Source organism: Leptonotus elevatus, chromosome 16 (genome assembly GCF_054856555.1).
Source record: "Leptonotus elevatus isolate MCC_2025b chromosome 16, RoL_Lele_1.0, whole genome shotgun sequence".
In the NCBI taxonomy this organism is placed as follows: domain Eukaryota; kingdom Metazoa; phylum Chordata; class Actinopteri; order Syngnathiformes; family Syngnathidae; genus Leptonotus; species Leptonotus elevatus.
Window position 1 is genome coordinate 12,737,581 of NC_141254.1, and position 27,648 is coordinate 12,765,228.

Genomic DNA, 27,648 nt, shown 5'->3' on the forward strand with positions numbered 1-27,648 from the left:
TTTTTTTGAGTGTGACGACCTAGATTTTTTTTATTGGACAGAACAGATAAACAATTTGGGATTAATTGTGAGTTAACTATTTAAGTCATGCGATTAATTACAATTAAAAAATGTAATCGTCTGACGCCCCTAATTTTTAATAATCTTTTTTTTTCTTCTTTCTTTTTTTTATTAGGGGCATCAGGTGATTCTTTTTTGAAAAATTGTAATTAATCACATGACTTCACAAGTTAACTCAAGATTAATCATGAATTTTATATCTGTTCTAAATATACAATTACATTTTTTCTAGGTTTTCTTGTTAACAAAAATGGAAACTAATAGAAATAGTTCAAATACATTTTTGCCGTCTATAGCCGTCAATGGCAGTGAATGAATTTGCTGTGGCTCTGTACTCTATTCTTGTCAATACAGGATAGTGGGCCACCACAAAATTCTGAAAAATCTTATACTATTTGCATGTTTTGTTAAATTTTTTCCGCCACCAATGCATTTCAGTGGGAATCAATTAACACGCGGATTTTTCGCAATTTGCGAGCCTATCCACTGTATGGTCCACTTAAGAAAATGTTCCGACATCCCTAGTCTGTGCTTTAGATTTACAGAAGTTTTTTTTGTGTGCGTGTGTCTACACGTTTGTGTGCCTTGAGCAGGCACGAGTGTGTATACGTCACCAATCGACGTATTTCAGTGACATCCATCGACAGCTTGTGAAGCTCGCAGCATAAATGCATCCATAAAAACCTCCCGATTTACATTTAGTTGTAGTAAAACTGCTCCTTCCCAAATTCCGGCCACATTTTCCAGAAAGACTGTCATTTTTAGACCAGATGGCAAGGGCGAAGAAAATCAAATGCCCACGATGTCCATCATACTGACCGTGTATGAATGGCAACAATCGTCAACCTCTGCCCCACACTCCCATTCACAGGTTATCCTCCTTCTTTCAAGCTGTTTTGTTGCCCTTTTGCTCCTGTCCATGTTTGTCTTTCCCTCCATGATTTCAATTTGGCCAAGGTCATGTGGTCACGCGGCAAGTCGCACACTGCGTGATCGGCTCTTTTTTTTATCTGACATCCTTCAAACTCATGTTTTCTTTCCCTTTTAACTTGTCATTCCTCTTTTCTTTTTTTTTTTCCTGGTTTTAATTAATTTTCCATTTCCTCTTGTCTTGTGTCCTCCCTCTCCGTGTGCTCCATGTTGTCGCTGTGCTTTAGACCTACCCAGATGTGGACAATGAAATATCTGTGAGTACCTCGTGTTAAAACACCCCCTTGCCCAAGTTGTCACACAAGTGGCACGTTTTCCATTTACAATGCTAGGACAACATTGCGTCCTGTATCCATAAAACAATGCAATGCTAGTTTCCTGCTCAGTAATTGTGCTGCGGGTACGCTCAGACACATTTTGGGACAACACAAGCACCTTCCTTTTAAGGCCACACATGTATTATTTAAAAGTCTTGTTTATAGTTGGGGCAAAGTCGGGTTTGTAGTTCCAGGTTTGTTGTTTTGATGCAGGCCTTGAAAATGTGATGGAAAAGGCCTAGCTTGGATCGGTGGATTCCCGACGCGAGCTTAGCAGTTGTGCTCTTCTGTCCGCCGTCCAACTTTCCTGCACTTTCTTTGTCTCCCCCTACAGGTGCCCCTCAGGCTGATCGAGAGCGTGGAGAGCAGAGATATGGCTCAGCTGCACATTATCTGCAAAGACTCCAAAGTTGTCAGGTAAAGAGAAAAAAAACAAAAACAAATTGTGGACAAATATTTGGACCGCCAAAGTCTTGTCAATCAGACGTTCAGATATAGCATCACTTTTCTTTCTTTTTTGATGCGTTGTAGATGCCACTTTACAACATTCAAGCAGTGTCAGGAGTGGCTCAAGCGTCTGAGCAGGGCCATAGCTCACCCATCCCGCCTGGAAGACCTCTTCGCCCTGGCCTATCACGCTTGGTGTCTGGGAGGCAGCGCCGATGACGAGGACCAGCACGTTCATCTTTGTCGCCCAGGTCCGATGCAAATGCACGCGCGCACGGGAGTCTGAATTGATCATGTTCTTTTTGCAGCGCATTTATTTACACAATAGGACCTTTGACATTTTTTTTTCCTGATTTGTGTTCTATTTTTGCTTTAGGTGATCATGTGCGTGAGCGAATGGAGATGGAGGTTAAAAGAATGGGCTTTGACACGCAAAATATCTGGAGGGTGTCGGCCATAAATTGCAACTACAAGTATGTCACATGTCTTTTACAACATTGCTAACAGCATTAACATATTGATGGGCATCAGAGTTTGTATCCATCGTGTGAGTTGTGTGAAATGGTTAACGGGTCATTGAGATGCTAGCTTAGGTCAGCCATCTTTAACCCGGTGTAGTCATTTAACACACAAACATAAATGTCACCCCTATTTGCGGCAATTAGAATAAATCCGTTTGAGTGTAATGCAGCCACATTGTATTATATTCATTTCACGGCTCATGTACATTTTCCTTGCCTTACAAGTAAATTTCGCCAAACAAAAAATAGTTTTCTTCAAAATCTGATCCAAAATCCATCTTCATTGCATACATAGAGAGTGAATTTCATTCTCTAATTCCCCTAAATAGCAGATCCATCCAATTGAGTTGATTTTGCACGTGCCTGAATGCTGGCATTCGTATCCCGCTGAGGGAGCCAGACACACAGGTGCTAATTAAACAAGCCACGGCGCGCTTAGGCACGTGTGATTCAGCACATTTCATTTCCTCACTCGTAAACACAGTCTATTCTCTCCCCTTTCCACACTGCACAGGTGATTGCCCATTTTTTTAAAATGCGCACATTTTGGGATAAATCTTTTTTTTTTTTTTTTTTTTTGATGAAATAATTAGAACTGTGTGTTTAGAAACTCATTCACTGCCATTGGTGGCTATAGACGTCAAAAATTCATGTGAACTATTTCTATTAGTTTTACATTTTTTTCCATTTCATTTCATTTTTTATGAAAACCTAGAAAATGTGTTATTGTACATTTATAGCAGATATAAAATTTGTGATTAATTGTCTGTTTATTATTTTTTTAATTAATGTTATTTTTTAATTGGGGGCGTCAGGCGATTAATTATTTTTTTATTGTAATTAATCACATGACTTCACTAGGTAACTAACGATTAATCATACATTTCATATCTGTTCTAAATGTACAATAAAAAAAATTCTAGGTTTTTATACTCTCGTTGGCAAAAGTGGAAAACAGTTTAAACTAATAGAAATAGTTCAAATGAATTTTTGACGTCTATAGCCATCAATGGCAGTGAATGAGTTAAGGTCGTCGCTGTTAAGTGTTATTGTATTCTATTCTATTAGTATTATTTTATTTTATTTGTTGTCTTTTTTGTGTGAGTTCACTCGCAAACGGAATGTTGCATCTCAAGGGGTTTATCCTGCTAATTATTTTTATTTTTTTTAAATCAACATTGGTACTATTTTATGTCTTCAGGCTGTGCTCCAGTTACCCACAAAAGCTTCTGGTTCCAATCTGGATAACAGACAAGGAGCTTGAGAGCGTGGCTTCCTTCAGATCCTGGAAGCGGATTCCCGTGGTGGTCTACAGGTTAGCTAATTAACGCACATTTACATATTTAGGGGCCCTGATTTTCTGACCTTGGCCCGATGGTGTATTTCCAGACACCAGAAGAACGGGGCAGTGATTGCGCGCTGCAGCCAGCCCGAGATCAGCTGGTGGGGCTGGAGAAACACAGACGACGAGTACCTGGTGACATCCATCGCCAAAGCTTGTCAAATGGACACGGGAGCCAAAGGTTTCTGTGGGGCGCCTGCCTGCCAGCAACGTGGAGAAGCTCCCGACTCGTCTGACAGTGATTTTGGTATGTCGTGTCATTATCTACGTCGGTATATTCAGCCAACGCCGCATCATTTTGCTATTTTATTTGATAAGAATGCAAACTTCAATTCACTTTAAAAATGCATGGAAGGAGATCATTTAAATGTACTTTGAATACTAGTTGTGGGAATCTTTGACTGTGTGTCACGATTCGATTTGATTCCCATTTTTGGGTCTGCGATTTGATTCAGAATCGATTTTTGACTCAAAAATGATTTGCTTGACAAATGATTTCTGCTTCAATTTATAATGTGCAAAGTATCGTCATGATCTACTCGAGTCTGTTTTTGGGGGAAGCGTTACAAGCTCTTTCCCTGCAATCATTATGAACCGCAGATATGCATTTTCAGTATTCACTTAAATGACTCCCACGACTTCCTCGAATCCCTTGTTCCCCTTTTCATGTGTTTTTCCTTCATGCCTCTGCCTGCGGGTTGCATATAATAACGCAGTCAGCTCGTACTCATGCAAGCCGTGTGTTTGTCCTGTGTCGTCAGACTCCTCACTGACCGGCAGCTCAGGCTGTGATGACAACACGGTGCCACAGAAGCTGCTGATTCTGGATGCTCGCTCTTATACTGCTGCAGTGGCTAACCGTGCAAAAGGCGGAGGCTGTGAGTGTGAAGGTTAGTCGTACTAATTGATGGAATTACTCAGTGTGGCTGCGCCTACGACTCTCTGCAAGCCCTTTGTTAAAAAGGGGGACACGTAGCTATTTACGCCCTCAATAAGTCAAATGTGTCAAATCAAGGAAGCTGTTGCGTATCTTGAGTGTTCATTAAGCAATAATAGAAGCATAATTACAAAGTTAGTAAATATTCCAATTAACTCGTTCACTGCCATTGACGGCTATAGACGTCAAAAATTCATTTGAACTATTTCTATTAGTTTACCATTTTTTTTTTCATTTTTGGTAACAAGAGTATGAAAACCTAGAAAATATTTAATTGTAAATTTAGAACAGATATTAAATGTGTGATTAATCGTTCGTTAACTAGTGAAGTCATGTGATTCATTACAATTTAAAAATGTAATCGCCTGACGGGCCTAATTAAAAAAATATATATTAAAAATAAGGGCCGTTTAATCGTAATTAATCGCATGATAATTTTAATTTTAAATCTGTTATAAATGTACAATAAAAAATGTAAATGAAATTATTTATTTATTTTAACTAATAGAAATAGTTTACATGAATTTTTTACGTCTATAGTCGTCAATAGCAGTGAATGAGTTAATAGGTGAACCTTTCCCTTTCTAGTCATGTCCAAGTGTGCATGAAAAACTGCTCAGATTTTTATTGTAGTTCATTCAGTGTGAATTGGGATGGTTTGCAATCGTAAAGCCTGATCCGGCTTATGTATTTTCTCTCAACAGCAACAGATTGTAACCAGCCAATAAATTAAAACAAAGAAAAGGAATGCGGCACAGCAAACATGGCAACAATGAAGCCGTCCAGAAATTCCTGTTCTTCTCGGAATACGTTTGTTTATTGCAAAATGGCGAAAGGCGTGTTTTGAATTCTTGCCATTGGGGGCCCGTTGTCGCACAGTAGGCGACTGGCTACTTTTTAGATGTATTTTATTTTGTTGTCAACTATCACCGCATTGTCCAATTCTGCCGTTTATGCACTGTGGTTATTTTTGGTACGCTGATTGGTACAATCAAACATGCCGCTCTTGATTGAACTCGGGTAAAAACTGCGGACTTTGTGGAATGTTGAATGCTTTACAAGAATACATAAGCATGCATGTGTGTGACATTATCATTGTTTGTGTTTAGAGTACTACCCTAACTGTGAGGTGATGTTTATGGGAATGGCCAACATCCACGCCATCCGGAACAGTTTTCAGGCCCTGAGGACCGTCTGCAGTCAGATACCCGATCCAGGAAAGTAAGTCGATCCGTTTGACCTTTTTGCTCCGAGTCTCTGCTTTGGTGTCCCCCCCTTTCTCCCTCCCTCTTGTTAATGCTCTCACCCCTCCTACGGGGGAAGCTGTCCCGGGTCCAGTCTCATTCCTGCTGAGCGGGCCAGCTGTCTGTCTGGTCATTTATTACATTGGGGTCATGTGTTTCTGTTGACCACAGTGTTTACATGAATGTTTGTTTACATCTGTGGGGTTGGGGGGGGGGTGTACGTGCAGCAATGTGTTGCATTTACATTCAAGCTTGTTGAGATTCTTTAGGTTTTTTAATGACACAGGAGGTCTTCATATTGGGCAGCAGCACTCGCATCTGTCAGTCTAATGCAGGCGTGCGCAAACTTCTGTAATACGTAATTTTAATTAAAAAAAAACATTTCATTCTCATTTTTTTAAATGTGTAAAAAAAATTGGTTAATTTGAAAAATGTGCTTTTATAAAATTTTCTCTATTACCCAGTTTATTTTGTTTATACAAAAAATACACAACATTTTTGCGTAATTATATTAATAATTACAAATAATAGCCAATTTCTGGGGGGGAATTAATACAGGAAGTATTACAGGACTCTCGTCGATAATATGAATTCTAATGAGCTAGATTAAAAACTGCTTTATGTATATACATTTTCTGTAGTGCTGTCACTATTGAATATTTTTTTAAATCAGTTAACTCATTCACTGCCATTGACGGTTATAAACGTCCCAAAAATCATTTGAACTATTTCTATTAGTTTAAAAAAATAATCCACTTTTGTTAACAAGAGTATGAAAACCTAGAAAAAGTTTTTATTGTACATTTAGAACAGATATAAAAATTTTGATTAATCGTGAGTTAATTTTTAATAATCATCTCATCAGGCGATTACATTTTTTAATTGTAATTATTCACATGACAAATTTTATATTTGTTCTAAATGTACAATATTTTTTTCTAGGTTTTCATACTCTTGTTAACAAAAGTGAGAAAAAAAAGTTAAGCGAATAGAAATAGTTCAAATGAATTTTTGACGTTTACAGCCGTCAATGGCAGTGAATGAGTAAATAAATCGATTAATCAACTAATCGGATTCATTTGAATTTTGCATTAAAGTGTATTATAAAAACATTTTCCCCTTGATAACTGTTTATTAAGCAGTGATTGGTGTTTATTCCGTACTTTGTATTCATATAGTGATGGAGAAAAAAAAGGGGAATTGATTCCGGTTCGGTCATTGCTTTCAAAAGTAAAAACAGATGTTTGCAAATGTCTTATTTTCATTAAACACAGAAAGACCATCTGGACAATTTTAAATAAAAATAAAAAAAGTCTCCAAACTTGATTGTTAAAAAAAGTTGTTAATTTGATAATTGGTTACTTGTCGATTTAATTTTGACAGCTCAAATTTTTAGCCAACCACTGGTGGAATGAAGTTTTAAATGAACCTTAAGCGCTCTCTTTCTTTTTGCTAGCTGGCTTTCAGCCCTAGAGAGCACCCGTTGGCTGCAGCACCTGTCCGTAATGTTGAAGGCGGCCACTCTGGTGTGCTCCTCCCTGGAGCGAGAAGGTCGTCCTGTCCTTGTGCACTGCTCAGACGGATGGGACCGTACACCCCAGATTGTTGCCCTGGCCAAAATCCTGCTGGATCCCTACTACAGAACACTGGAGGTGAAAGTCTGCTTTGACCGCTGAAATAAAACGACACGTGGTTCATATGGTTGGTTAACATTTTCTTCCCGTTCTGATGACGTGACTGACGCGCAGGGTTTCCAGTTGCTCGTGGAGACGGACTGGTTGGACTACGGTCACAAGTTTGGGGACCGCTGCGGCCACCAGGAGAACGCCGATGACGTCAGCGAGCAGTGTCCCGTCTTTCTGCAGTGGCTCGACTGTGTCCACCAGCTGCTCAAACAGTTCCCCTGCCTGTTTGAGTTCAACGAGGCCTTCTTGGTGGGTGTTTGTCACGCGTCATTTTGCCTTTCTAATGATGACCGTCTGTTGTCATCATTATAGCACAAGCCTTGCTTTTTTTTTCTTCCCATTTTGAAGAGAGGACGTGCAAGTTTTCCTCGATCACGTCATTGCATTCAGGTGTAATTCTCGGTTTACGTTTGTGCAGGTCAAGTTGGTGCAGCACACGTACTCGTGTCTATACGGTACTTTCCTGTGTAACAACGCTCGCGAGAGGGAGGCGAGGAACATTTACAAACGCACCTGCTCCGTCTGGTCCTTGCTTCGTACAGGGAACAAGAACTTTCAGAATTTCCTCTACATCCCCAGTCATGATATGGTGAGTATTAAAAATGTTGTGAGCTTTTTTTTCTTCTGTGCACTGCATACCACAGAAGCTTTCTATTTATCTATTTTTTCTCCCATTCTACTGAGACTCACTTAAGGAGAGTTGTTGGAACCATTCAGCCTACAAAATAGTCTTTACAAAAACAATGCTCTTAGAGTTGCAAAGAAATAGATTGAACCTAATTTTAGCACATGTTGAATCATTTCTCAATTCTTGAGGTGAAATGCTGCCCCCTATCGGTGCAATGTGCCATATTAATAGTTGTGGCTTACTACTTTCTCTCTCTTTGACTGCAAGGTGCTGCAGCCTGTCTGCCACACACGCGCATTACAGCTGTGGACGGCAGTCTACCTCCCAACATCCTCCCCTTGCACTGCTGTGGACGACTCCATGGAGCTCTACTTGTCACCGAGCGTCACCGGAGATGAACTTGCCTCCCGTTCGCTTGACAGGTACATTTGGATGCAAAGCTCACCTGTTAGATTCAGTTTTGTGATTTTTAGCAATTTTCCTTCACACGATTACATACGAAAGCGGGGGGGGGCGACCATTTTGCCACTTGCTGTCGACTGACGATGACATCACAGTTGCTCGGGTTCCCGGTTGCAACCAATCACAGCTTAGCTTCAGAAAACAGGTGAACTGTGATTGGTTGTTACCTGAGACCTGAGCAACTGTGATGTCATCATCAGTTGACAGCAAGTGGCGAAATGGCCGCCCCCCCAGATGGATAAAAAAGGCTGGCTTTTGCTTGGAACTCATATTCCAAAAATGCAATATTAATCAGAATGTCGTGTTTAGACTAGTGAGGTCACATATAACATATTATTGTCAAGAAATGCTTAAGATTGACTTCCACTTTAATTGCATGGCATTTCAATTCAACTTCCTGCAATTTGAATTTGATTTGCAATTCTGCTTCGTTTTATGACGCCTCAGTTCAAATTCAAAATCAAGACTTGAATTGGGATTTAGGATTAATTCTCAATTCAGTAGTCATTTGGATTTATTTTTTGGGGGTGAGGAACCAGTTACTGTCATTTCAATGTGGAATATCAAAAACGTGTAAATCAAGGTATCACTGCATGAGAGTAAAATATTACACGTAACCTGTGTTCTGTTCATTTTTGTAGACTTCCCAAGACGCGCTCCATGGACAACCTTCTGTCAGCGTTTGAGAACGGGATGCCCCTGACACGGACATCCAGTGACCCCAATCTTAATAAGCACTGCCAGGAGGACCGCCCCGCCTTGGAGGCCACACTCGCCCCTGATACTCCATCTGTAGACTGCTCTGACACGATGGCACCCGACGACGACGAAGATGGTGACGAGAACCCCCCACAGCCGAGTCATACCAAACCATCGGACGGCCCGTGTGCCGAACGCGGCGACGACGCACCCGAGGAGCCGTGTCTTACCACTCAGCCTCTGCCTTCCCTACCGCTTCCTCCTGCCCCCCTAACGTCTGACATCATCCAGGCTCACACTCCTCTCCTTGTTCCTGTCCTACAGCAAGCTTCGCCACACACAACGACCCCCCCTCTGGAGGCCGAGAGCCCCCGTCAGACTGCTGAGAGCACCGCGTGGCCCACTCCTAAATCACGGCCTTGCTTACCATTGGGCCACGACGCCACCCCGCCCGCACCCGCCCTCCTCGACGGCCAGGAAAGTTGCCTCCTCCAGTCTGCTGACCTCATGGATCTGAATCTTCTGAAGCCCCTGCTTCCCATGGAGGACTCCACAGAGACTCTTATTGATCAAGAAGAACTTTCCCACGCCCTGCCTCACTGGCAGAACGGTAGTCCGACTCTGAATCATTTCATGGATGAGGAGCAGCAGGAGGCGCGCGCGCCGGTTGAGCCGCACAAAGAGGAGGTGACGGATCTTGCCGCCGCAGCTTCTCCAATGGATTGCATCCAGGGCGCCGCTCGCCATCTCATCTCCCACAGTCCGCTGTCGGACATGTCGCTGATGGGCCCCCATTGGGAGAGCGTTCAGGGCCTAATGCAGTCGGCATGCGGCGGCGCCGCCCACTGCGCCGGCCGCTCTCTGCAGGCCAACCAAAGCCGTCGACTTGCCTATAAACTTCTGCGCTCGCAAGGCTTCGCCCTCGCCAGCGCTTCGCAGTGCTGCCGCAAGGAAGCGCTGCAGCCCGGATGGCCGTCCGCCGCCAGGAGCGTCGCCGGCTTCGCCGGCCTGAACGCGCCTGTTGTCAATAACTGCTCGCTTGCGTGCCAGCAGCTTTCAGCCGTGTCATACCCCTCGCCCTCCGTCTGCAGCTCCCCTCTCCCGTCGCAAACTCCGGCGTATCTCGACGACGACGGGCTGCCGGTGCCCATGGACGCCGTGCAGCAAAGACTGCGTCAGATCGAAGCGGGCTACAAACAGGAAGTGGAGGTATTGCGGCAGCAGGTGCGACAGCTGCGGATGAGACTGGAGAGCAAACAATACGGCACGCCTCCCTCGGAGCCCGACATCGACTACGAGGATGACATTGTTCGTTTTTTTTTTTTTTCTCCTTGAGCCACACATCCACATCTTGAATGTTTCAAGATGCCTTTCCTCACCTCTTTGTCTTGCTCTGCTTTCAGACATGTTTACGGGAGTCGGACAACAGTCCCGAGGAAGACTCTCTGTCCAGCCAGAGTGAGGACCGACTTTCTGAGGGCAGCTGGGATCGAGTGGAGAGCAAGGACACGGAGGTCAGCATCGGTTTCAGTACTCACTTTGATCCCTTCTCACTATAATGGCTTCACACACCTCGAAATGTATGTATGTGAATGTGTGTGTGCGTGTGCGTGTGTAGGTCACGAGGTGGGTGCCTGACCACATGGCCTCTCATTGTTTCAACTGTGACTGTGAGTTCTGGATAGCCAAGAGGCGTCACCACTGCAGGTGGGACTTCGCTATTTTTCCTTTCACACAAGCGCACAAAAATGACCTCTTATCAACAAAAAAAAAAAAAGTGCTTAACTAATCTCTATATGTTCTCTGATTGAAATCAGTGGTGGGGTTTCCTTTTTTCTTTCAATTGTTTTCTTTCAGTACAGTACAGGAAAATTGACCCTGCCTAATAACATGATCCGTTGAAGCCCCCCACGTATTTGCGCTTTGGCATTCGCGTATTCTCCTATGCACAGATTTAGAATTTTTTTTTAAACCTGTACTGTTATAGGGTGGAAAATGTCATCTATTAGCCGTTTTTGCGCCCAAAATAAAGGGATAGTGTGTAAAATTTTTCAATGTTCATTCATTTTGAAAACCCACTTTTCAGTAATGTGCCAGATCAGCGTAGACATTATTTTAAAAATATAATTGTAGGTCTAGTAATTGCAAAAGGTCACACCGCGCCTTACAGGAGGCCGCCATGTTTTACCGCCATTTTTTCTGCTACGGCTACCTGAAGAAGCAGAACTTTCACTTTCTTGTTAAAGATAAATATAATAACTCTAACAGGAAAGTCATAACACCCATTTGTGGGAAAACATAATTACGATGTGGACCAATCCCAATAAAAGCAGATTTTCGGGTCAAAGGCACCGTAGTGCAGCCCGCACTTGGAATTTAGGTTGTTGCATTATATTAGTTCACCACTAGATGGCACTAAATTATACACACTGTCCCTTTTTAAGCAATCAAATTTGCTTTTGAATTATGGTTCAACAGAATTATTTTAAAAAGCAAGCTCATGGAACAGTCTTGAACAAAAAAATGGGGTACAATTATTTTGTTGCATAACCTTTTGAGCCAATCAATTGATTTTTGTCTTCTCGGGTATACCACTATAAGCGCAGTAAGAAAACACGTGACCATTTCCTTCATGTCATACATTTTTAAATATGGTTAAGATGATTACAAATGGTGTGATTGTTTTCTGCTTTACATGCAAAATACTTGGCAATATCATATTTCAAGCAAACTATAAAGGCCTTTAAACTTACAGGAACGTATTCTCTCGATGAAGTCATTACATGGAACTCCGGGAAGTGGTGACATACTTGGTGAGCCGATGAAGGGATTTCTTTGGCGAGGAAAAAGGAAGGTGCCTCTGTTTTAGAAACCTTTTGTCACATTAGGGGAATGCAGCCATTTAAGGGGTTATTTACTGTAAGACAGTTGGCTGGCGGGCATAGTCGCTTGTGCCAGATATTAAACATCCTTTGATTGTAAGCCTTTCCTGATATGTACACACATGGACAACATTGTTGGTACCTCTCTGTTAGTTAATGAAAGAAAAATTCACAAAGGTCATAGAAGCAATTTGAATGTGACCAAAGTAATGATGAATACAAATTTCATGAAAATGAACCATTTGAAAACCAGACATTGCCTTTCAATTGTGGTTCATCTGAATTATTTCAAAATACAAACTCATGAAACAGGCTAGGACAAATTTTTAAATAAATAAAAAGTGCTTATTTGAGCCAATTACCGTTAACTGTTTTTTTGTCTTCTCGAGTACGCGACACACTGTAAGAGAACACATGATGATTTCTTTCCTTCATGTGTGGGGTCTCATGGGTTTTAAAATGTGGTTAATACATAGTTTGGAAACTATGCGTTTGTACTCCACTTTACATGTTACATAACTGGCAATAGCGTGTTTTTTAACGTGGATTTAAAAGCATGCAGTATAACAGCTAAGAGCCACTTCACCGTGTTTGCTTTGAAACCTGGGCTCCACTAATTGACCCGAGTTTGTAGACCTCAGTCCTACTGGGTTTATATTCACTTAGCATTTCAATTATGTATTCTGGACCCAAAACATTCAGTGCTTTATAGACAACATCTTTTGAGATAGAGGTGGAGAACGTGACCTTGAGTCTGAGTTGGACTTTAGCATGTCGTGAGAGAAGAAAAGCATCAACTATGGTATAAAGTTATTTGGTATTTGTGTCCACATTGTTGTCAACATGCATGTTAAAGTCTCCTGTTCTGTCCCAGAAAGTCAGTCAGTACAGATTACTGTCAGCATTTCTTCATATTCCTCCATAAATGTTCCTTTTTGTCTTGGAGGTCTATAAATGATTACGATAATCTTTACCCAAAAAAAGTCACCCAATAACATTTATTTACATTGACGTAATGATTTAACTCGGCTATAGATGTCAAAAATTATTTTGAATTATTTCTATTAGTTTAACATTTTGTTAACAAGAGTATGAAAACCTAGATTTTTGTTTGTACATTTAGAACAGATATACAATTTGTGATTAACTATTGAAGTCATGCAATTAATTACAATTTAAAACATTTAATCAGCTGACACGATTTAAAAGATTATTAAAATTTAGGGGCATCAGGCAATTATTTATTTTTTAAACTTAATTAATCGCATGACTTCACTAGTTAACGCACGATTAATCACAAATTTTATATATGTTCTAAATGTACAAAAAAAAATCAAGATTTTCATACTCTTGTTAACAAAAGTGTGGGGGGGGGGTTAAATAGAAATAGTTCAAATGAATGTTTTACATCTATAGCCGTCAATGGCAGTGAATTTTTTGTCACTGAAAACTACAATTCTTTGGTGCCGTCTCGTTCATTTAGTAGTGAGCCGATTAAGGGCTTTCTTTGGCTAGAAAAAAGGAATGCGCCTTATTTACAGTAAGAGGTGGCGGGCGGCTAAAGTCGCTTGTGCCGAATATTAAACAACCGTTGATTGACACACATGCAGGTGATCAAAATTGCTGCTACTGCTCCATTAATGAAAGAAACCCCACACAGGTCGCAAAAACAACTTGAATCTGACAAAAATAACGATAGACACAAATGTAAGGAAAATGAACCAAAAGACAAATCTTTCTTCTGCTTTTTTTTTGTCCGCTCTGCAGGAACTGCGGCAACGTGTTCTGTAAAGACTGTTGTCATCTGAAGCTGCCCATCCCGGACCAGCAGCTGTACGACCCGGTGCTGGTGTGCAACACCTGCAACGACCTGCTCCTGGAGTCGCGAACCCGCGAGATCCGCAGCCAGCAGTTCAAAAAGGCCATCGCCACAGCCTCAAGTTGAGGGGCAACACGTCTCCTGTCGCTTCTTTGGACTCACGAGGTGTCCCCCCCCCCTAGCCCCACCACCCCACCCAACCTGCTTCGATGGTCTCGGGGAGATGCGGTCTGAAAACGAGGGTGCACTTTGATGCTCGGAGTCGGGGAATGTCCCAGGACGAACTCCTGGACGGAAGATATTTCGGCTTGTAGCACGGCAACGCTGTCTCGTGGTACCCCCTTTTTGAGCCCACCTTAAGTACCGAACACCTGCACTCTCCATATAGATGCCGCCGTCACACTCGAGAGGGACAATCACTCGGCGACTCCTCGCCTTTACCTGATCTACTGGAGGCTTTCGGCTCGGAAAAGAAAAAGAATTGCTGCTATTGTATTTAAAAGTCTAATTTTGTATTCTTATTTTGTGCACCTCTAAATGTCATCGTGTATTGAAGGGACTCCTGAGACCAAACTTGAGTGGAAGCCAGACATCTGCGGTCGACTTTGCCGTTGAATGTAAAATGTTGAACGGGCAATTGGAGCGACTTGGGAAAGCCGTGCGGGAATGCGGTGTATGTTGTTGGTATGTGAAGCGCGGTGTGTTGTGGGACGCGGCATGTTTCTGTGATGTTCTTGTAGAAAGTCATTTGAGGGTGTTTCTGGGAAATGACTGGGAATTTTCCAACAGGGTTTGCCATACCTCTGACTGAATGGCCCCCCAAAAGCCTCATTGTCCTTTTGATTGACACTTAGAGGAAGAAAGACTGAACTAATGATTGACAGTTGTTTTTCTCGATCGGGGAGGGCGGCCACAGTTCCCTCATTTACAACGTACTTGTTTGTGTCTACTGGGTGTTCAATTGTGCCATACTTTTTTTTTTTTTCAATGTTTTTCTTTCCAATAGATGGCAGCAGGTTACTATTTGACTCCTATGTGTTTATGGTACAGATGTTTAGCTGCTAAAGTTTAACATATAGTTCTAATGGTTTCACTGGATGATCATTTGTCACTAAATTAGCTGACTTAATGATTTGGGTTTTTCTTCAGACGGCGTTAACAGCTCTTGTCAAGGATGCTCTGAACTGTAACATACATAGTGATATCTGATCCACGGTGGTGGCAAATACCAGTCATTTAATTCATGAATAACTGTTGTAAAGAATTGCACTGTAAAAGTAAATTCCCATTGGCAAAGATAAAAGAATATATGATCTATCTGTTTCCCTGCTTGTTTATTTACTATCTGTAATGATGGGACTCGTCGGCACATCACCACAGAGATGCAAAGGTAACGTTGACATAAAATAATATTTGTCAATATGGTCATGTGCGCTACAGTCGAGGTGTCCGTGAGCTGAGACGCTCGAACAGGCTTGCCTCATTTTCACAAAATATCATTTCTACCTCCTCCCACATCACTCTGTAGATATGAGATGGGGGGGAAATATGAGCCTCGACAACTGATTTATAAAAGTCTGTGGCCCTGACACGCTAGACCATACGTATTTACTTCTTTTTTTTTCCCCATGCAAAAGACTGGGAAGTATGCTTGGTGATTTCTTCACATTATTCAAATTTTTTGACACCCTGTTTCAGTGGGTTTTATGAGCTGGAAGCCCACATAATGTAAAAATAAACAAATAAATACTTGAAATCACTTAATTTGTGGGCCCTGAATCTATAATCTATGAACGTTTGACTTTTTGAATGAAATTACAGAAATGATTCAACTTTTTGAGGATATTCTAATTTTTTCACGAACGACTGTATATGATCACAATGGTGAGAGTATAAAAAAAAGGGGGGGGGGGTAATTTAATTGCCTTTCTACACAAGGTAATATTTGTGCAGCGGTGATCGCAAGAGTGATTCAGAAGCGTGTAATTTTTCATCAACAAATATTTGCACTCCAGTGCAGAGAATTTTTTTTTTTTTACAACGTATCTATCCAAAAGCTGTGATATAAAAAATGGCAGAATTTTTGCAAGGAAAACGTTGACCCCGGGATTACACCGCATGCGTGTGCGTTGCGTCTCCGATCCGCTGCGTCTTGACTGCGTGCTCCGGACACGTCAATTTTATGGACAAAACTCACCCGACTGCGCACAGCTGCGGTCCGGCAGCTCCGTCGCCGACAACTTGCCACCGTGCGATAAAGTGTGCTCAACAGAGAAGCAGATTTAATTTGCCGTCCACTCCCACAGCTTCCACTATGACGTTCCGTGCAGCATGCATTTTTATGTAGTCCAAAAAAAAAGGATGTGCAAAACTACTGCCTTTTTTTACAAACCCAATCCCCCAAAAAGTTGGAACACTATACAAATTGTGAATAAAAACTGAATGCAACTATGTGGAAGTGCACAATTGTATTATTTTATTCAGAATGAGAAAATGTATCATGTCGATTTTAAATTCCATGGTGTCAACAAATCTCAAAAAAGTTGGGACAAGGCCATTTTCACCACTCTTCTTCTTACAACAGTCTGCAAACATCTGTGGATTGAGGAGACAAGTCCCTCAAATTTAGAAAATAGGAATGCTGTCCCCTTTTTATACTCCACAATCAATTTGCCAATGGACCTCATTAGCGGAAACTGGTCTTCCAGCTGTTTTTTTATAAGTGCAATTGACTTTTCCAGCATCTTATTGCTACCTGTCCCAACTTTTTTGAGATTTGTTGACACCATGAGTTTTACAATCAACATATTTTTCCCCTTAAAATTATAAATTTTCTCAGTTTAAACTTTTGACCTGTCATCTATGTTCTATTCTGAACAAAATATTGAAATTTGGCACTTCCACATAATTACATTCTGTTTTTATTCACAATTTGTTTAGTGTCCCAACCTTTTGGAAATGGGTTTGTATATCACAGCTTTTGGTTTCAGATCTCCGAGATACATTGTAAAAAAAATTATTCTCTGCACTAAAGTGCAAATATTTGTTGATGAAAAATTACGAACTTCTGATTCACTCTTGCGATCATCGCTGCACAAATATTACCTTGTGTAGAAAGGCAATTAAATGACCTCTTTTTTTCCCCTTGTTTTTTTTTAACACTCACCATTGCAATCATATACAGGTGCTCGTCAAAAAAATTGAATATCCTCAAAAAATTGAATAATTTCTGTAATTTCATTCAAAAAGTCAAACTTTCGTAGATTATAAATTCAGGGCCCACAATTTAAGCGATTAAAATATTTGTTTATTTTTTACATTATTTGTGCTTTCAGCTCATAAAAGCCACTAAAACAGGATGTCAAAAAATTTGAATAATGTGAAGAAATCATCATGCATACTTCTCAAGTATTTTGCATTAAAAAAAAGATGGATGGTATTTTCAAAACAATATGTCAGCAAGCATCAATACAGCCTGGGCTTTTAAGGACACCCAGGCAATGCCACGGCGCATCGAGGCAGTGATTAAGGCAAAGTGAATCCAACCAACTATTAAAGATTGACATATCGTTTTGAAAATACCATCCATCCATCTTTTTTCCCCCGTGCAAAACACTGGGAAGTATGCATGATAATTTCTTCACATTATTCTTTTTTTTTTTTTACTTTTTTTTTTCATAGTTGCTGTGGGGTTTTTTTAGCTAGAAGCCCAAATAATAAAATAAATACTTGAAATCACTTAAGTTGTGGGCCCTGAATCTATAATATATAAAAGTTTGACTTTTTGAATGGAATTAGGAAAAATATTCAATTTTTTGAGGATATTCAAATTTTTTGACGAGCACCTGTGGGGTCCTGACAGTAGTATGTGTCTATCGCATCCTGGGAGATAAATAAATTGCATAAATGACATATCTAACTTGCAACCCATACCAAAGCAACCTTCAGGAGTTCTGGCTGCGTTGCGGACAAGGAGTGCGTCTTGCCGCCAATATTCACTGTCGGGGGATATTGAAATTAATATTTTTACTCACAGTGTTACCATTGTGAACATTGTGATACTTAACAAATACGGTACCTTGTGTCCTGCCTGTCACATTGGCAGGTGCTGATGTATGTGCGCCATTGATAACCTGCTGGAAGACAAAATGGAAATCATACTACATATTTAGCTAATAACTTGTGTACTTTGTCCTCCTGCTGCACATCAGTATGTTGTAGATGACCTAAGGTAGAAATGATCAATAATAACTTTGTATACATTAATATTGAGATTTACATGTGCATTAATTAATCACCAATTTGAATAAAGGGAGATGGTATGAAATTAGAGAAGATAGTATATCAATTCACGATGTACAATATTTCAAAAAAAATTAAATAAAATAAAAATAAATAGTATCCTAAACAGCTGATGTACAAGCCATAATCATTACATACATTTAAAAATATGGAGCAAGCAAGAAATAAAAAGCTAACTAACTACCTACCTAACCACCTGCCCCCTTTAAGTTCAACGTTTGTGTGTCAAAAGCACTTCTCTTATTTATTTATGTATTTATTTATTTATTTGTCAAGAAAAAAACACGATTGATGGAAACGTAACCGCAAGCTAAGCTAGAGGGTATCTTGCAAACGGATGAACAATTAAATGAACAAACATTGCAGAACTAAACATTTCAATAACGTGGCTTCGAGCACTTATCTATAGGCAGTCCTTCTCTGTCTTTGAGGAATTAAATTTGGTTTTCGAAGCAATAGTCGTCCAAGAGGAATACAAAACAAAAGTTTGCCCCCGATAATTGCTGGCACTACACTTCCGCTTTTTCTTCCTTGAGACTGACGTGAAGCTTAAAAGCGTTGCTGCCTTCTAGTGGTGGGGAGGTATCATACAGTTATAGAGACCCGCTGACAGACAGTATATGACAATCTTGTACGCACATATGCGTATAGTATTTTTCTGCTTTATTCACGAATCGTGCGATCTGGCATTTTGTTTCACACTGATGATCCAGTAGTGCAGTTATTTATTTTCACTTTATTGTGTCAATACATATTATTCAATGTATTTAATTCAATCGTCCGGATTTGGTCTAAAGAGTTGAAATGAGAACTTGATTTAGACGTCTAAATCAAGTCTAAATATGAACTACACTGTACATTGATCAATTACTGTTTAAAACGTAGTAATCCAACATTTTGCCATCATTTATACAACCTACAGTTGTTGTTGTTGTTTTTTATTTAATAGTTAATTAATATTTACTTGATTAGTTGTATCGTCTAGATTCGGGCTAAAATATAGACCAATTATAGACGGGCTAATTTCGGTCTAAAATTTAGAAGAGACGTCTAATAGACGTCTATGGCTCAGTGGGTAAGTAGGAATTGGCATTCTGAAAAGTATATCGAACATGAATAACTTTTTTCACTCTAACTACTGCACTAAAATAAATCAATGTACATTTAGTTGCACCTGTAGCAAATGAACAGCATCCTAATTACAGGAGTCCTGACGTATTTTGCTTCAAAACTTGCTAAGTACATTTAACTTGTGGGCAGTGCATTTATGACAATTGCTTACGCAGACTATATTTTGCATGGAGTTTTTTTTTTTTTTTAAGTTTCGCAACGTCCGTTTAAATACAGCGCGCGGGTTTCATTTCGAGGTGGGTGTATTCATTTAGTTTTTATCATTACTTGCCACCAGATGGCGCCCGTTCCACAATGCTGTGCTGTACTGTAACTCCCTAAACTGACCGCACCTGTGCATTGGAACCAGGCCAGGGCACATTCACCAAATCAAGACGTCATTGCTAGATTCCTCCTCTCTGATACTCCCTTGTGTGAGTGAACTTCCTTATCACTAGTCATGTCCATGCTGTCTAAAAAAAATTTACAAAGTCATTCTGTACTGTCGAGAACATGACAAAGGAAGGACTCCCTGTGATGCAATATGTACAGTAGCCTATTGTAAGAGCTTCATCACGCCACGGCGTCGCCCCCACAAATGGAAGACCTTCACACGTACTCTCAGACATTAGCCAACTTTGTATTAAATATACATTATGCTCTCTTAATAAGAACTTCTTCACCGTATCAAGTTGATTAATAATTAAAGCTGAGGGTATTCTAGGTAGCGGCTTTAGTTTTCATGAATGCAATGTCTTGACTTAGATATGAAAACAACGAATACATGTGATATTATAGGCTTACTGTGCTGGTTAATAACTCAGCACCTCACTTATATCAACACCTTCATTTCATCATTTGACTACCAAGATGCTCATAGATGGGAAGAAGAAAAAAAAAGTGGCCCCCACTGAAGATCCATCCGCGGAGGATGCCCGTCGAAGGGGGCGGGGCCAGCCTCTTCCCTTCCTGCGTGGCATGCTGATGGATAAGTATAAGACCCCCCTGCAACAATGCGACCACGAACGAGTCATTGCGTTGTCTTCACCTCCGCCGACATGCAGCAGCATCTCACCTTGGTGGCCGTTCTCATCCTGCTGGCATCCTCCTGGAGCCTCTGCGCTGGAGCTGGAGGTGAGTCCACCTGCGTGCCACATTCACACATTCATTCATGGGAATCTATTATTTTTGTCGGGTTTTACATGTACAAAAAAAAAAAAGTTGGCATTTTTCTCTAATTCTCATGTTGGCACGGTTGCCTGAATTTTCTTTTTATCCTATTTTGAATAGTATATATTATCTTATTTTTATAATATACATGTTTAACAGTGTCATTGGGAGTAAAAGTGTCATATAAATCAACGGACCTGACACATTGTGTGTAATAAATGAGCCCTTTATTAATTGTATTTATTACATTATTTTGTTATTCAACCAAAATGGCAGTTGTTTTAATGCATGCGGTATCCCAGGAATCTCCTTTAAAATAAATAAATAAATAAATAAATACATAAATAAGAATTAGCAGGCAACCGATAGTGGAAAGGACCACATGAATGAATGAGTTTCTTCCTCCAGGCGCGAGCCAGCTTGTGCGCACCTGTTCGGTCCATCTCTGTCTTGTACGCGCTTGACACCCGCGTCCCTATGATGCGTGTGTCATATAATGTCCCTGTCCTTGTCCCGTATCCTGGCCCAAGCAGATCCAGACACCCAATGAGGGGGGAGTTGGTACTGAGATTCTCTCCCTCTCCCTCTCCCTGTCTCTCTCCCTTTCCCTCTCCCTCTCCCCCTCCCTCTCCCCCTCCCTCTCCCCCTCCCTCTCCCTCTCCCTCTCCCTCTCCCTCTCCCTCTCCCTCTCTCTCGCTCTCGATCGCCCCCCCCCCCCTAGTGTGGCGCACCTGCGCATGAGTCAATGACGTTTGCGTCCTTTTTGCGGCACAGCCTTCTCACGGGGGTGCATTCCACCGAAAATCAATTTGCTTTGCACTCCAGCTCTCATTTCCAAGGTGTCTAGTCATTTGATTGGGAAAGAAGAAGAAGAAGAAGAAGAAGAAGAAGAAGAAGAAGTTCGCGCCGCAATTCGCTGTTATTCAAATTTGGATAGAGTTGTGCAACGTTTCGACTGCTAACATGAATTTACTATTGCAGTATTTACATATACGTTTATTGCGTTTATTGTAGTTTGCAGTGCGTTGAACTGCTGATTGTCCCTCATATTTTACGTACCTTTTCACAATGCCCTATCCAACAAGTCAGTTTCAGTTGATCTAATACGAGCAGTTAGGCTACAAGGAATAATGAATGTTCAACAACAACAACTCACGACTCGGCATGCAGACATTTAGTTAATAATGCTTTGCAATAGTATAAATAAATTTGAATGAGTAATTATTATTTGTTATTAATGTATGAAATGCTATTTAGTAGCGTTATATAGTGCGTAATGGTGAATTGGCGTTTATACATTGAATGATGAAACGGTTCCGAGCGCCGTCTCGTGTTTATTCTGCACCAATGCAGTAGTCACGTCAGGGTTTTTATGGATACGTGAGAGAATGTGCAGTTGGTCTGGTGAATGGGACAATTCAGTCTCCATTTCTGTCGTCTTAAGTCTGTCTCCGCTATAGGCGAGACGGCAGTACACCGGAAGGCTAATGTGTATTACTATTTAAAAAATAATAATAATTAAGCCGAGATAATGCACGAAGAGTTTGTTTTTCTTGCCGTGCGCCTTTGCCGTTATTTGTTAGTTTTTTGTTTTAATGTTTCCTCGTAGATACAATGGCAGCCTGTTTATGTTTCTTCGCTAATGCTCTCGGCAGATTCGTCACGTCCTCTCATTGGCCGACAATTGTGCGGACAAGAATTTGATTGGCTGGACTTAAAAACAACTATTTTAAGTCTTTATTATAAGAACACGCACAATGTACAGTACACGTAAGCATTGCATTTACAAAGATAATGTTTGGTAATTATTCAACAATATGCTATTTATTGTGATGTATCTGCCTCATTCTGAGCCACAAATACTTGGTCCCCTATTCAAAGGGACAATGAAATATGTATATCTATGAGTATATATATAAATAAAAAAATCTTATTTGACTTAGCAATTGTAAATTGTGCTGGTCTTGAATATATAGCTTGACAAAGGCTTTCAGAGGAGAAAAATAATATAGGCCTATTTGTAAAATGTTATGATGTTAAGATGCATGTTATACTATAGTAATTCATAATTCAAAATAAAATAAACAATATTGTAATGTTACAATATAATATAATACAATACAATTCCAGCTGTAATAATCACTTGCTGTCATGGCCATATTGGTCAAATAAACAATATCCAAACATTGAGCGTGGATAAGATCGCACCAGGAACTAGATCGGTTTGACATGAATCACAATGCCTGCCACAGCAGAAGTGCTGGTGGGTGTTTGTTTTTTAGCAACCATTATTGTGCATGAGTGAGAGGAAAAGGTTGACATGGCAATGACTTCCTTCTCCAACGCGGGGAAAAGCCTTCATACAATTCTAATAACAGAGCAGGAGACCCTCCTGCAATTTTTTTTCAATGGCATGAGTGTTTTTCATAAATATTTGATTGGCCAGATAGCGGCAGATATTTGTCTTGGAGTGTATGGGAAGGCAACGTGCGCTGCGATTGTGAAATATTAATAAACTTCACCAACAAACCATGTGAGAACGTCTCCCCACTCATGTAAGAGATTGTATCTGTGTTTATTCTGATAGGAAGGAAAGATATTTGAGAATATAATAACAGATCCGGTGTGTTGGGCATTTGTATGGTTAGTTAAGAGTGGAGTTAAATATAGAAGAACACTTGACAGGTTAAGAGTATTTAAATAATTAAATATGCACATATTTCTATTTTCTCTTTCAGACTGGTGCTATCAGTCCCAGTTCACCTGTGAGCATCAATGCAACGGTAAACTTGCTTTCAAGACATTTTTCCATTTGAGGAAACTCCAAACTGAGAGCTTTGGTCGACTTTGATGTGCTTTTGTGTCGTAGGTCCCGACAAGTGGAACCACGCAAACGGCGCCTGCGCTGGAAAATCCCAATCGCCCATCAACGTCGTCACCAGAAAGACCTCGAAAGACGAGCGTCTGACTCCGTTTGAGTTCACCAACTACCAGCAGATCTTCCGAGGCACCATGAAGAACACCGGACACTCGGGTGAGTGCCAAGTTAATGTGGAAGGGGGGGGGGGGCACTCGAGAGGTCAGGATGCTGTGCTGACACGTTTGTCTTCTGCAGTTCAAGTTGGAGTTCCTCACCTAAGCACCATCTCGGGCGGAGGACTGCCGAGCACCTACAAGGCCGTCCAGTTCCATCTGCACTGGGGCACCAATGGAGGGCCGGGCTCTGAACACACCATTGATGGGGAGCAGTACGCCATGGAGGTACATTACTACCGGAAATCATAAATAATAATAATAATAATAATAATAATAATAATAGTTTTAAAAAAATAAAGCAAAATATAGATCCTACATCTTGAAACTAAAAAAAACAACTGCATTAGATATAGCAACAATTCCAAGTCCATACAAAGGTGAATGAGGACAGAGCTAGGGCGTGCGACAAGGCAAGTGGCTAGTTGTGTTCAAAGTCCCCACTGAAAAAAGGAGCGAAATCAGAGTAAGAAAGACATTTTAGGAATGGGAAAGATATTTTCGTGCATGTGGGCAGCACTTCATTGCTAAGGGGCCAAATTCCTCTAAACAATAAATAGCATTTATGTTAATGTTTGGCCCAACGTGTGTTTTCCTTCTTTCTTTCTTTCTTTCTTTCTTTCTTTCTTTCTTTATTGTCACAGTTAAGTTTCTCCATTCCTTAAGATTGTTGCGGTGCAACTTTTTGTCCACTTAGCCTAATGTTGACATATCCATTCTAGTAGGCTGATAAAGCTGTGATAGTTTTGTTGGTTTACGGAAGAGTACGTAAAAAGGTGATGTTGTAACTTTTGTCGTGCAGCTGCACATCGTGCACATGAAGCATCACTACACGGATCTGATGACGGCACTGGCAGATCCGGAAGGAGTTGCAGTCCTGGGATTTTTCTATGAGGTAACTATTTGAATCCTATACTTTTTCCAAATCACAACAAGAGGCATTTCAGCCAAAAATGAAACGTGTCACTTCCCACTTTCAAGGCGTCCAACAGTGCAAACCGAAAGTACGATTCCATTATCAGTGCTCTGCGAAGCATCAAAAACACAAGTAGGTGCTGATGTCCAATCAAAACAAGTTAAGCGTGAACGCTTTGCCGCAGTCTTCATGTTGTCTTTTTATTTATTTTTTTCCAGACGTCAATATCTCTCTGCCTCCTACCTCTTTGGCGCAGCTCATTCCACCCGAGCACAACCTGACCTCCTATTACCGCTATAAGGGATCTCTGACCACACCGGGCTGCACCGAGGCCGTGGTTTGGACCTTGTTCGAGAACCCCATCCCGCTGGGCTTTGAACAGGTTATGATGTGTGAAAATAAATCAGAAAGGGAGCACAAATTGTTTGGTTCGCCTTGACAGTGTAGGGGGCAAATTAATGTGGGAGTGAGATGATATCGCTGAAAAGTTATTCTGTCTTCAGTCCCCAGAGAGTCATCATTAGATGCTTTCATGTCTACTTGAATAACTGCTTCCGTCTCATGAGGCTGCACCGATTAATATAGTTTGGCGTCATCTTCATCACAATTAATGTAAATGATTTATTTCACATGAGATTAAATTTGTTTTCTTTATAAAAATAAAAAAAACATGTACAGTATGTACTGTACACAAACACGCATTGACATCACAGCAACACTCTAAAAAACAGTTGCGTAAAAAATATAACCCAACTATGGGTAAAATATGGACTGATTCTCTTCCACCCAACTTTGAGTAAAAAATTGGGTCATTTTGTATAAAAGAAAGTTAGGTCAGATCCTCTTCTTGGGTCAATTTGACCCAACTTTCTGGGTTGTTTTGTGCCAAAAAAACACAAACAAAAAAAGTCATTTTGTATAAAACAACCCATAAAGTTGGGTCATATACTTTACTTGGGTTAATTTGACCCAATTTAGGGTCAGAAATGGGATCATTTTGTATAAAAACAACCCATAAATTTGGGTCAGATACTTGGGTCAAAATGGCTCATCTTTGGGTCAAAAATTGGGCCTTTTTGTATAAAACTACCCAGAAAATTTGACCAAATTGACACAAAAAGTGGATCAGTCCATTTTTGATCCATAATTGCGTTACTTTTTTTGACCCAACTGTTTGAATAATAGTGATCAGTTTGAATAATAGTGATCCTAGTATAGCGCCCTGTGGAATCCCACAATTAACATCTGCTAATATTTTCAAATTCGATAGTCCAGTATTATACCAAAAAAAAAATTAAAAAATCACACAGTGACCATCTTTAAATACATCTTGATTTTCCATCTTCTCTTTTCTGCAGAACTTTCTTTTCCAATCCTGACATTTTGTTCTGCGATTTTCTCCCTCAGCTGCGGGCTTTTTCCGACCTCAAGTTCCACGACGGGAAGCCAATGGTGGGGACCTTCAGGCCAGTGCAGCCGCTGAACGGCCGGCAGGTGTATCGATCTGGAGGCGCGGTGCTCTTGGTCAGCTCGCCCCTCCTGGTGGCCGCCCTGGCTACGGCCTTGGGACTGTCCCGGCTCAATTAAGAGCGAGGCGCCGATGCAGCACTGCGACACTCATGAACGTTGAACATCATTCCTGGTTTTGTGACACCATCACCGCATGGTCTCCAAAATGGTTACACACGTCGTAGTGCATGCATGACTCACCTGGGCGGCCCCCCGCCCTCCTCTTACGACACACATGACAAAGGTGTTAATTAAGACACCTTGGAGGTGTTTAAGGGTTGCTAAGCATGCATGCATGCATAGCCAAGCAGTCGGTCATACATCCGCCTTATGAATGTGCCATGAAGTACTCAGTGACCAGTGCAGTCAGACCCCTGGCCTGAAATTTCCCAGCATCATCAAAAGCACCCACGCACACAAACACATCCTGAGTTCAGCCACCTTGAACAATGTCAAGCAAATTTAGTCTGCTAATATCAGCGCGAGTGGCTCCGGTCTCGTGAAGGGGGCACGTGATGGCCCGTTCTCTCTCTCAATGGCACTCGAGAACTGCACGGGGCTATTAATAGCACAACTGAGTCATAAAAACAAGCTCCGTTTCAAAGGCAGCGGTCAAACAAGTCAGTAGTTTGCCTTTTTTTTTTTTTCCATCATCTCAAATAGTCCAGGCAGGTGAAGCGAAGGGTGAGTTCGCCAATATTCGCTCCAATCCCGCACGCACCCCCTTCTCTCAATTTTGACTGCGACTGGGCCTGATGCACTGAACGCTACTGACTGTGAATTAAAGCCTGCGGACTCCTCTGATCATCAGCGGGGTCGCTCGGGTGCCATCTTCCAGCCGCATTTGTTGTGATGACCAAGAAAGCTGTATATATATTTTTTTTCTCCATAGTTTCGTGATGCATTAACTTATATTTCTAAGCTGTCCTAATGCACATGATTCACATGTATTTTACACACTGAATGTGTCTATGAATATGAAATGCGCACTTATTGGTATTATTTATGTATTGCAAAGCGTTAGATGTATCAAGTTGTATGCGTTTGAGGATGTCAACTTGTGAAACGTGTCATTAAGAATGTGATATTGTTGAACAATAAACAACAAATGCCTTTTTAATGAACAGCCTCTTTGTCAGTTTTGGTGTTACAGATCAGTATGTGGAAATAAATACATTTTTAACCAATTAATACAATCGGTTTATTTTATTTATTATAACTTGTCAGCAATTGTCATAGTAAGCACATTTAGGACTGAGCTTCGTTTTATAGTGTATATAAAAAAAAAAAGGTTAATTAAAAACAATAAGTACAACTCACATAATGGTGTTGTGGGAAGCATATTTTGCTATATAATTTTTGCAACAAATTATTTCTCGCCTGCACTGTGCATTCTTCCATCACATACTGACGACAGTAAATAAGAATGAAGAAATAGTTCAATGGAAAGGATTCAGCTGGGCTTTCTTTTGAAGCAGGATGCACACATCTCGCCAGATGTCTCTAAAAGATGATCATAAGCGATTATTCTGTGTATGTCTGTATTTAAGTCATGAAATATTGATAGGAAACACATTGCAGCGACGTGCCCAAATCCAAGTGTTTTTCCTGCACGTGAGCAATTCCATGGATTTT

At 40.8% G+C, this 27,648-nt stretch overlaps 2 protein-coding genes and 1 long non-coding RNA gene across 7 annotated transcripts in view; 2 read left to right on the top strand and 1 right to left on the bottom strand.

Annotated features, from left to right (window-relative positions):
* Window positions 1-15,288, top strand: part of mtmr4 (myotubularin related protein 4) — a 34,301-nt gene extending 19,013 nt beyond the window's left edge. For 3 of the 5 annotated variants that reach the window (XM_086098729.1, XM_086098730.1, XM_086098727.1), the window contains 16 exons: window positions 1,218-1,247; window positions 1,642-1,724; window positions 1,839-2,005; window positions 2,131-2,227; window positions 3,477-3,590; window positions 3,665-3,864; window positions 4,379-4,507; window positions 5,664-5,775; window positions 7,255-7,450; window positions 7,547-7,732; window positions 7,902-8,072; window positions 8,379-8,533; window positions 9,215-10,580; window positions 10,676-10,786; window positions 10,891-10,979; window positions 13,922-15,288. In XM_086098729.1, the coding sequence (XP_085954855.1) occupies window positions 1,218-1,247; window positions 1,642-1,724; window positions 1,839-2,005; window positions 2,131-2,227; window positions 3,477-3,590; window positions 3,665-3,864; window positions 4,379-4,507; window positions 5,664-5,775; window positions 7,255-7,450; window positions 7,547-7,732; window positions 7,902-8,072; window positions 8,379-8,533; window positions 9,215-10,580; window positions 10,676-10,786; window positions 10,891-10,979; window positions 13,922-14,099 (3,384 nt within the window). In that variant the 3' untranslated portion in view covers window positions 14,100-15,288. Of the gene's footprint in view, window positions 1-1,217; window positions 1,248-1,641; window positions 1,725-1,838; window positions 2,006-2,130; window positions 2,228-3,476; window positions 3,591-3,664; window positions 3,865-4,378; window positions 4,508-5,663; window positions 5,776-7,254; window positions 7,451-7,546; window positions 7,733-7,901; window positions 8,073-8,378; window positions 8,534-9,214; window positions 10,581-10,675; window positions 10,787-10,890; window positions 10,980-12,027; window positions 12,086-13,921 lie in introns of all 5 variants that reach the window. The other 2 variants (XM_086098731.1, XM_086098728.1) reach the window with 2 other exon arrangements.
* Window positions 15,289-18,161: 2,873 nt separating this feature from the next.
* On the bottom strand, window positions 18,162-21,128 carry LOC147160816 (uncharacterized). The gene is made up of 3 exons (XR_015090386.1): window positions 20,986-21,128; window positions 20,461-20,529; window positions 18,162-20,390 (listed from the first exon to the last, which is right to left on the bottom strand). It is a non-coding gene; the product is annotated as an uncharacterized LOC147160816 (long non-coding RNA).
* On the top strand, window positions 20,361-27,133 carry ca4a (carbonic anhydrase 4a). Its single transcript, XM_086057745.1, has 8 exons — window positions 20,361-20,519; window positions 23,294-23,338; window positions 23,425-23,589; window positions 23,671-23,816; window positions 24,391-24,483; window positions 24,570-24,636; window positions 24,723-24,886; window positions 25,912-27,133. The coding sequence occupies exons 1-8, from the start codon at window positions 20,399-20,401 to the stop codon at window positions 26,089-26,091; spliced, it is 981 nt and encodes a 326-aa protein (XP_085913871.1). The 5' UTR covers window positions 20,361-20,398; the 3' UTR covers window positions 26,092-27,133.
* Window positions 27,134-27,648: the final 515 nt, after the last annotated feature.

Excerpts from the sequence above, each read along its gene's own strand:
- ca4a (XM_086057745.1), top strand. The coding sequence starts at position 20,399 with ATGCGACCACGAACGAGTCATTGCGTTGTCTTCACCTCCGCCGACATG. Across the intron at positions 23,817-24,390 it reads GGGAGCAGTACGCCATGGAG|CTGCACATCGTGCACATGAA; the intron begins GTACATTACTAC and ends TTTGTCGTGCAG. Across the intron at positions 24,637-24,722 it reads GCGAAGCATCAAAAACACAA|ACGTCAATATCTCTCTGCCT; the intron begins GTAGGTGCTGAT and ends ATTTTTTTCCAG.